General features: G+C 41.1%; 1 protein-coding gene across 2 annotated transcripts in view; it reads left to right on the forward strand.

Annotated features, from left to right (window-relative positions):
- The window catches only part of Zmat4 (zinc finger matrin-type 4), a 373,453-nt gene extending 366,705 nt beyond the window's left edge, over nucleotides 1-6,748 (forward strand). For both annotated transcript variants that reach the window (XM_076913915.1, XM_034520977.3), the window contains exon 7: nucleotides 3,427-6,748. In XM_076913915.1, coding sequence (XP_076770030.1) covers nucleotides 3,427-3,442 — 16 coding nt within the window. In that variant the 3' untranslated portion in view covers nucleotides 3,443-6,748. The remainder of the gene's footprint in view (nucleotides 1-3,426) is intronic.
- Nucleotides 6,749-10,861: the final 4,113 nt, after the last annotated feature.

Raw genomic sequence — 10,861 nt, forward strand, 5'->3', positions numbered from 1 at the left:
TCCCTAAGCAGAGAGGCCTAGTTTGTGTCAGAAAGGTAGCTTAGTGTGATCCTGGAAGCAAGTCAGCAGCCATTCCTCCATGGTTGCTACTTCAGTGTCTGTTCCAGGCTCCTGCTGTAGCCTCCCTTGATGATGGCTTTTTAACTTATGTGGTGAAATAAACTCTTTACTTTTCATCATGGTGTTTATCATTGAAACAGACAGCAAACTAGAACACCAGCCCTCCACATAAATAGAAACAATGTAATGAATTCTCCTTCCTATGCTTTCCTTCAATTTTCTATTTTAAGAAATTTCTGAAAATATATGAATTATGCAGCTTATCTCTCAGATGAAAAAGAATTTTCTGCTTGGATTGGATGGCTCCATATTTATTAATAGCAGTAAAAATATTTCCATGTTCTTTGTATCAGATGGGATGCTGCGTAAAATATGAAGGAACCATTTCAGCAAGGATACCAGCAACAGGAGAGTAATTATAAAAGCTATATGGAATTGAAAGACACTTTAATTTGTCATTGCTTCTCTGTGCTCAGAAAGGACCTGAATAATTATTCTGACTATAAAGGGAACAGAATGATATTTTTTCTCATTGTGAAATTAAATCCTTACTGTACTATTCTCACTGTAAGTTAAAACAAAATCCCTCCTCATCTACCTTCCAAGAGTGATGCAATGGGGACTGAGAACCGCCCAGCTGCAGATGTGCATGGTCTTCTCACTGGTACCCAGGGCTATGAGATCCAGACCCATTTCCATTTGAAAGGGGTTCATCTTCACAGTTTATGGAGATGGAATTATACTTGTTTGCTCAGGATGAACTTTTGGCCTTTCTGTCACATTAATTCATGCAGCTGACAAGGACTCTACAATTTCCTTAGGTCATGAACCGGTGGCAGCAGAAACCAAATGCAAGGTTTTTAAAACAGGGTTTTTCTCTTTTCCGAACCAAGTATTTAAAAAAAAAAAAAAAAAAGACTGTGGTTTCCAGGTCACTTCAAGGCAAAATTTCAAAGCCATTAAAAAGAAGAAAAGAAGTATAGACTCTCTAGTTTTGTGTGGTTTGCACTATACTAAGAGTGCTCAAACCCTTACTAAGATAATATTCTACGACAGCATTTTTCTTGGAAAATGGGGTTTCAGGTACAAGTGGTAGCGCTTTCCTTTGTAGCTGTTGAGCATCCACTCATTAGATTGCCATCAAGCCAGTACTGTAAGATGCTATCAAGGCTGTTGTGGGGTAACCCAAACAGTATTACCTTCCTATGAGTTCTGTTTACTGTAATAATAACCAGTATAATAACAATTATAAGAAGCTATGTCTGTAGGTACAATAGTTGCACAGATATTAGAGGGGTAACCACCTGCTTTCTACTAGGCCGTAAGGGCCAGGCCACAGGAGGAAACTCATGCCTGCTACTGTTGGTCAAGAAACCATGACTGGTAAGATCACAGGCCCTAGTAAAACCTATGAATCTTGTTTTTCTAACTCATCATTGTATCAAACTACCCTCTAAATCCATGGATCTTTTTCTATAGTTTGATACAGTTCTCATGTCTCATTAGAGACATTTCTTTGTGCAGTAGATGTTGGTTAGTGAAAAGCTCACAACTGGTCAAAGTGTAAAGAATAAATGATGGTGGGGTGGCCAGCCACTGATAGGACATTTACAGTTACACTTCCTCCTCAAAGCTCAAGGACCATCTTGGAAAAAATAGGACAGAAAGATCATAAGAACTAAAGAGTAGGAAAGACCAGAGCAAAATAGCTGGTAGCAATTGCACATAACTTCTTAGGAGGGCTGGGGTCCCATGTCTATTTCCACCTTTCAGTGCTGGGACCCCATCTGGCTTAAACCAGTGCAAACCTTGTACATGCTGCTACAGTCTCTGGAAGTTCATATGTGCATCAGTCCTGGTGTGTCTGGAAGACAGTTTCCTTGGGGTCATCTGTCATCCCTGGTCCTTCTTCCACATAGATCCCTAACTAAGTCTTGAGGGGAGTGGCTTGCTAATTATCATTATCACTAGTTCCACTTAGGACTAAGTGCCTCAAAGGCCCTCACTCTGCCTACATTCCAGTTCTGGGTCTGTTAATTTTCACTCACTGTAAGGAGAAGCTTCTCTGGCGTAGGAAGATCTCCGTTCATATAGCAGTATGCTATTAGGAGTCATCTTATTGCTATGTTCCTTCAACATAATAATAATAATATTAGGTTTTGCTGTAAGCCCATCATGATCTATGTCATTTTCAGTTCTTGGCTACTTTATCATTGTCAGGTTATGGGTTACATCTTATGGAGTACGCCTTAGATACAATAGGAGAGAAGTGCCCCCAAACAGACATCTTACCAAGCTACAATTCCAGTGCCAGATATGAATCACATCTTGTTGAGTATTTGGCCAAAGGGGTCCCATAGAACCCCCTAAACATTACAGACTATTGCCAAAGCTGTTGGTGGCTCTCTACCATCTGATGGTGAGGCACTACTTCGGAAGACAGCACTTAGTCATGAAACCCAACATGGTAAAGTCAAGTTGGTGTCCACCTAGGAGTTTTACCCCTAACTAATGTTCAAGGTTCCAGAAGGTCTTCTTCAAGCTACCAAAGGAGAAGCGTAATTAATATTGCTACAAACCCTTTGACCTACAACAGTGACCTGCCTACAAGATAGACTGGTATAATAATGGCACAAAAGTTACAGGGGAAGCCAACCATCTTTTGGTATCTGTTGTTGCTATCTTAACATCATTTGAAAAGGAGCTAGTGTCTGAATTGAGAGTGTAGGAGTGCATATTTTCCACAACATGGAAATGGCATTGATAATTCAACCATCCTATAATGCAGATTATTTACTCTCCTAAAAGAATCACCATGGAGGATCTAAGGAGATGGCTAAGAGGATAAAGTGTTTGCTGTACAAGGCCAAGGACCTGTTAAATCCCCAGCACCCACACAAATGTTAGGCATGCCTCTGTATGTTTATAACCCTAGCATTGGGATGGTGGTAAATCCCTGGGCCCTGACACCCAGTCAATTGAGCCAAAATGATGAATTCCATGTTGAGTGAAGACACCCTGTTTCATAAATACAAAATGAGAAAAAATAAGGGGAGAAACTTGAAGCTGATCTCTGGCCTCCACACAGACACTCACAGGTGACCAACCACACCGTCCACACATACATACTTCTCTCTCTCTCTCTCTCTCTCTCTCTCTCTCTCTCTCTCTTTATCTCTCTTTCTCTCTCTGTCACACACACACACACACACACACACACACACACACACACACACGATTTACTATCTAAATTCAGCTTAAAGTAAATTTGATGGGGTTGGGGATGGAGGGTAGGACATAGAAGAGGGAAGTACAACAGGTACAATTAGGGAAGAAGGTACTACTGTCTTCCTTTTTGTCTTACAGCCTGAAGAATAAGTAGTGACAACATCAATCAAGAGCTAAGAAGAGACTCCTGCATTTCTCTGTGGTAGAGAACTGCTCACCAACCAAAAGAGGATCCTTTCTCGAGCAATGAACATTTCTTACAAGGATTCACAGATTAACACATGATCAGTATTGATTTTTGAAAGTAAATAAGATTTCTTTTTCTTCTTCTCATTTAGTGGCAAATTATACTTGGATTTAGAAGAAGCCTTTTCTGATAACATGTTTAGCACAAGTTCTAAACTGCAATCACACACAGCAGCTAGTCAGAGCATTATTCAAACCTACAAAGAGTGGAAAATTTAATTTCCAGTTCATTCTAGATTTCTGTAGAGTTACAATGATTCTGTGAGACCCTTCATGATTATCATGTAAGCCTCCTACATCCATTAACGAATACACTTTTGTCATCATGGGGAACATAGTTGGTGATGACAACCACAAGAACAGAACAAATTGTGGTTTGTAGAAGTTATATAACTGAACAGAATACCAGTCCTTCCTGCTTCACACCGATGAGCCAGCCTTGCCTCTAAAATGCCAAGAGCATGAAAACAGGTGGAAACAGAGAGGAAGGACCTTCACTCTGGATCACCTTGATGGAAAGCTTCTCAAGACGAAGCCAAGTTCTCCTTGCAAGCTGCCAGATCGTAGCTTAGAAAAAGAATTAGTTTGATTGCATGATGATCCTATTAAGTAAAAATGTCTTCACAGCGGTTGACCTTGATGTACTGCTTTTCTAAAGGTATCCAAAGGAGAATTCTAAACCCCAGAGTGAGATGGAAGTAATTCTTAGAAAGTTGGCCTGGATTGTGAGCTTTAATTTGGGGCAGTAATGATTTGGTATGTGTCGGGGGAGGGAGAAAGTGATTAAATCCTGAAGAAGTTTCCTTCCTCTGTTTCTCTTCCATCTTGTTGCTGAGCTGAGATTCAGAAAAATGACTTTGAACAGAATTCCTCTGGGAAGAGGACAGACCAGAGAACGGATGCTCTTTGAAGGGATCAAGTCTGAGTGCAACTGTGAAATTTCTTCTCCAGGGCTAATTGCTCTGCATTCTGTTGGGAAGTGGTGTCTGGCAGACACTGCAAGTTAGACACAGAACTTCCTTTCCTGGGCTCTCAGCTGGCTGGAGCAGCCCTTTACACCTTGTGACCACCAATCTACCATACGTCAGACTTTTCCAGACATCATCGCTTTCCACAGAGATCTGAGGTGGTGACAGCCAGTGAGCAATAAATGAAACGACACGGAAATGCACAGTGTTGTTCTTTAAGGTGCCTGTTTTGTTGTGTGAGGAGGTCACGGTCCATAGGGACCAGACCGTGGCTGCAAGAGGAAGGTCACACACCATGTGCAGTCGTGCTTCAGGTGGGGAGCAAGAGGGGTGTAGTGACAACAATTTTATTTTGCTAATTTAGAAAGAAGCACACAACAGAGCTACAGTCCTGTGATGGCTTTTCTTCGAATGTGTAAAATAAAGCTTTATTTGTCAATTATGCTGTAAAATAAGCATAGTCTGAGTTTTTTTTTTTATTTTTAAATCTTTCTCTGTTTCTGTTTAGTGCCTGAGCTCTCTCCCTGAAGTGTTGTGTTTATTTTTTTTAATGACCTAAGATAGAAAAACCTATGAACATAGATTTCCTTTGCGTTACAGTGATGCTTTGCCAAGTCCTTTATAGATAAGCCTCCAGCTACAATAATCAGATTATTTCAGAGTGCCTCATCTAAATACCATTGCTCTTTGGCAAGCTGCCACAAACACCCACCAGACATTTTCTTGGTTTGATTGTTCTCAAGTTTATTCATGCCCATGCAGATAAGGGGAATGTCATCCCAGCACGCTTCGAGGATCACTTGGCCAGACTACTAACTGCAAGAAGGCTCAAAATGCTCATGTGTTCTGAGGAATACAGAACAGAGACACCTTTCCTCCAGAAACTGTGCTGTTCACTTTTCCTTTAGTGTGGCTGTATGTTTAATTAGCACTTATGTTACTTTCCAGTTTTATTATGACTGGATGGGAGTTGGGTTTAGGGCAAATGTTTCAGGGGCCCCTTGATTTTGCTGAGAAGAAAAGAGACAAGTACAAACCTGTCTGTGTCCCCGTCTCTTGACCAGTCCATGTAGAGCTCCCCTGGTAGAGAGCAATGTGACTACCCTAAGAACTTGGGGTTATTTCTATAACATTTGAGGAGAACATAGAGAAAACTCATGTATGAGAGAGGAGAGCTGTCCATATGACTGTGTCTAAGGTACCTTGGCTATTCCAGAATTCAGAGTGATGTCAGCTAACTACATTAAGTTTTCTGGCCATAATGAGGAAAACTCAACACCTACTGGCCTCATGTTAAATCGAGATTTCTCTGTTGAATTGGAAACAGTCATTAGTGGTTGATACAGGCTTCCTTCTCTTTTCATTCCGTGATATGATCTCCACGATGCAACAGAGATCGCCCATGTGCTCTGCCACTGAATGCCATGCTGAGGTGTGATTCCTCAGTAAACTAAATCACCCTGAATCCTGGCCATACAATTTGAATTTGCTTTACAAAATGTTCTTTTAGCATGGATATACGCTTGAGGCTGGCAACATGTGCTGGTGGCCCCACCGCCATGATAGTGAGATGCAAATTAATGAGCTCTCCTTAGATACAGTCTCCACAGTCCAGTGAACTAATAAATATGTTCACAAAGCAACCCTCTAAGCAGCAAGCGCTGTGGCTATTCCTTCTGCTGATAAAATAGCCATAAAACTCTCATCCATTGCAGCTGGACTGATAGACCAATGGGATTTGTTCTTTCTTGGCCCCTTAGATGACAGAGACACATACATTGGAACTGCAAGGATCTTCACGCTGCCTGTTGGAGTGCGTTTATTAGGCCAACTGTACCAAAAAGAAAAACCAGTGGGACCCACGAATAATGCTGACACTCTGCAGAACTCCCCAGGTACAGAGGCCACTTTTCTGTCAAAGCGGAGTGAGACATTTTTGACAAGGGAGTAGAAACACAGGACACTAAACCCTAACAAGAGGCCACCAGGTTGTAATGACATTCCCCACTAAATATCTTTCCTTCTCTTGAACAGCTTGTCCAGTGAATTATTTTTCATTTGTAAGAATAAAACTAAGAAAAATCTGTCTGTCCTACATATTATCGTAGGGATGGATTTTCTCCCCTGCCCCTTTCTGGTTTTGAATTTGTTCATATTCACGGCATGTTAAACTACCTCATAGGTTTGTTGTGTGGATTAGCTGATTAATAAATAACAACTGATTAAAATCCGAATCTGTATGTAAATGCTGCCTTCATGTTTTTCCTCGCTAAAGATTTGTGAGTCAAATCAACTGGGGTGATATTTAAATGTGATATGTAAAGGCCAGATGTGGTGGCCACACCTGCCATCTCAGCATGCAGGAAGCTTACATCATGAGAGAAACAGATAAACTAAGGGCACATTCCAAAACATAGATACACTGCCAGACATCACAAAACAACCAAAAATAAACAATCAAAGGTTTACTTACTTACCTTAAATTTTATTTTTATATCTGTCTTGGTTTTTTTTTTTTTTTTTTTTTTTTTGGCAAGGACTCTCTTTGTAGCTCAGGCTAGCCTTGAACTCCCAGTCTCCTGCCTCAGCCTCCCAAAAGGTTTTTAAATTCTTAAGAGGGGGAGTCAACACCAGCCTTCAGAGTATCTGAAATGTCTCATGTAAAGTAGCTTACAGTAAAATTAAAGTGGTTTAGAGAGTATGCCTTTGATACCATTTGATAACCATTTGCTGTAGGTTCCTTCACATCTGGAATAATAGGTCAAGAGCCGTCATAGCTGCTCTATGTACTTCTGAGCTCCTGTGAGTTTGGTAGCACTGGTGAACACCTGCCTGGATCATGTTGTCTACCTTGTTTTTGCCAGTGAGTCCCATGGGTTCTGCCTGTTTCTAACTATGCAGCACTGGGTTTTCAAGGATGCACCCACCATTATGCCCAGACTATCTGGGTTCTAGGTAGGGACTAAACAGTGTTCTCCATTGCTTGTCCGGGAAGTATATCAACTAACATTTTACAGATTGGGCTATCTTCATAGTGCTTGGTTTAAAAACAACAACTGCAACTACAACAACTACAGCAACAATAACAACAAATCCAGTAGCCAAAAGACAAAGAATGGAGCTAAGACCGTCCAGTTTCTCAGTGACATCATCCAGAAGCTCCATAGCAACTAGTTAAAAAGTAATTTTGCTGCTGACTCTACTTGGCAGCCATTTTCCTCTCCATGATTAATTATTCCTTAATCGCTATTATGAGTGGAGGTTTTACATGCTAATTTCAAATGCTTCAACTTAATTAGTAATTCACTCTGACCTTTAAAACCCTTACTCTGTAATCTTCAAATTATATAAGTAAGGGGGAAAAAATCCAATTTCACATTTCTTCCGACTGCCATTAGCAAGTGATCCACAACCTGCTGTCACTCAGAGTCAGCTGGGGTTGTCCCAAGTCCAGGCTCACGAATCTTGCGGTCAGCAGAGTCAGTGAGAGCTAAAGGTGACTCGGCTTCTGAGAACTGAGGTAATGCAAACCCAGCACCTTTTTCTTACTTAAGGAATATGAAAACTGCACACCCAATAACAGATTCCCTTATAATTCTCTTTGGAGAGAATTCTTGGCAAACTTTCCACAGGGAATGGTGCTCTTTAAATAGTAGAATGCCTGGCAGCAAGAGTCCAAGCAATACAAACCTCCCTTGCAGTGGCTCAGGTTTCTGCTTTGAGCTCATTTGGGGTGTTTGCAGGTATTTGTATATGCTCAAACATCTCAAATTGTCTTCATTGTTCACTGGAACTGGCTTAGGTGTTGGTCATGCCTGTAACATTAGTACTGGTGACTCTACCCTTGGCGGCTCAAGAACTGTTATTCTGTCCTTCAGTCCACGGCCCCTGTGGAAGTCTCTGAGAATTGGGGGTGTGGACAGCTTCTCTATTATTATTAACACTGTATTGTGTAGGCAAGGACATAGGAATGTTTACTTGTCTTGTCAAAATATAATGTCTTAGGCTGGTAATGGAGAATGGCCAGTGAGCAAGGAAGATGGCTTCCACTCACAGACCCAACTATCAGGTTCTGGAAGAGCTCACTGTGGAAAGAATGATATAAGGCCCTCTAGTTCCCAACCTGTGGCTCTCAGGACATCTGTGTGCTCCTGAGTCTTGGTTCTGTGTATGAATTCTGCCAATTCCCTCCTCATTTCCAGGTGTGCCTTTTGTGACCACAGGCCTTGAGGACCACGTTGTCAGAAGTTTGGGGTCTCTTGTTCTTTCCACCTTTGTTTTCTTTTTACCACACTTAACTAGAAAATACTGGTTTTCAAAATGCGACTAATACAAGAAATTAAAACCAGTATGTTGAGTATATAGCACTTAGAAGGTATGTTTTAAAATCCACCAAGTTGCCACTTGCTCCCTGGAAGTAATTTTTAAAATATTTATTCTTCATTATTTTTTTAAAAAAATTATCTCTTCATTTAAGGCCAATCATAAGCCTATGCCAACCCTCTTTACATCTTTACATAACTTCACTTGGGTTTAGAGAATTTAACCCTGAAAGCTAGCCAAGTGTCCTCTATGAATTCTCTGCAGGGTTCTGGGATGAAAGGTTGTCTCCTGGGACCAGGGGTTCAATCGGGCATTGGGTTTTGGCCATGCTAGCAGACAAAGAACTGGATATTGAGATTCCATCTCTGTTGTACTGTTCCTCACCATACTCACTGACTCTAAAACGGCCTGCCCCTTCCTATGTTCCTCCCTTCCCTACTCCATAATCAGGCATTCTCACTGTTCACACTTCCTCTCCATTGCTGTAGAGTAAGAAAGACACTCTTCCTCTTTCAGGAAACGTCTGGTATTATCTCAGCTATGTCTACTTAAAGAACTAATCTTTTTTTCCCATTGAAATTATATTCTTAGCCAAAAATCAGAGAAGGGAAATTGGAACCATTAGATGGAAAAAAATTTAAAAGTTTAAGTTTGGTAGATGATGATCCAAATTATAATAAGTAGTAAAAGGTGTATGTGTGTGTGTGTGTGTGTGTGTGTGTGTGTGTGTATGCTGTGTTGTGTATGTGTGTATGCTGTGTTGTCTGTGTTTGTGTGTTTATGCATGTGTTATGTGTGCATGTGTATGTGCTTGTGTGTTGTATGTATATGTGTGTGTGCTGTATTGTGTGTGTGTGCTGTGTTGTGTATATGTGTGTATTTGTGTGTTTGTGAGTTTGTGCTGTGTTTTTGTGTGTGTATATATATTTGCTGTGTTGTGTGTATTTTTATGTGTGTTTGTGTGCTGTGTTGTCTGTGATTGCATATATGTATGTATGTGATGTGTGTGTGCTATGTTGTGTGTGTTTGTGAGTTTGTGTGTGCATGTGTATGCTATGTTGTGTGTGTGCTGTGTTGTCTGTGTTTATGTGTGTGCTGTGTTGTGTGTATGTTTGTGTGTTTGTTTGTGTGTATGTGTATGTGCCAGTGCATGCGTGCACATGCTCTGTGTACCTCTGGGTGGGGACAAATCTCTGCTGTCAGCTTGACACCTGGGAAGAGAGCTCAAGTGAAGACTTGCCTCCAGCAGATTGGCCTGGGGGCAGGTGTGTGTGCCATTTTCTTGATTGCTAATTGAAGGGAAGGCTAGTCTACCTTGCATGGTGCCACCCCTACACAGGTCAGCTTGGATTGTATAAAGAAGGTAGCAGAGCAAGACAGAGGAAGCAGCACTCCTCTCTTGTCTCTGCTTTAGTTTACAACCTCTCCGTTCTTGGCTTGACTTTCCTCAGTGATGGACTATGAGCTGTTAGCCAAATAAACCCTTTGCCCCAAGTTGTTTTTGGTTAGAATGCTTAATCACAGCAGCAGAGACCAAGCTAGGATGCACAGATTTACTAATTTAGCAACTACTTATGAAACACAAGCAAAGGGTGCACTATAGGGAAATGATAGGGAGTGGGATAAGTGGAGGGCTAGAGCATCGTTCTACCAATGCTTTGTTTTCATCTTGGATACATTATGTAATTTTTTTTCCCAGAGATTCAGTTACTAGTATTTAGAGTGAGATCCAGAGTTGTCATTGTTATCACTTAGTGTTGCTTTTGTGTTTGTAACTGAGGGTGGCCATAAACTTGATCCTCTTGCCTCAGCTTCCTAAGTGCTAGCATTATACCACTATGATGTTTAAACGGTGAGCCCTTCAGCCTAAGGGGAGGAGACTTCAGGGGTGGTGGTGGTGATGTGCTGGAGAGTTAGCCTGGATCACTGGGGAGCTGGGCAAGTCCCTGAGCTATATACTCTTAGTTTGATTTCTGATAGATTTGAAATTTTTTTACAAATGAATTTTTTTTTCTGTTTGTGACCATCTGACTAAT

The sequence above is a fragment of the Arvicanthis niloticus genome, chromosome 16 (assembly GCF_011762505.2).
Source record: "Arvicanthis niloticus isolate mArvNil1 chromosome 16, mArvNil1.pat.X, whole genome shotgun sequence".
Lineage (NCBI taxonomy): Eukaryota > Metazoa > Chordata > Mammalia > Rodentia > Muridae > Arvicanthis > Arvicanthis niloticus.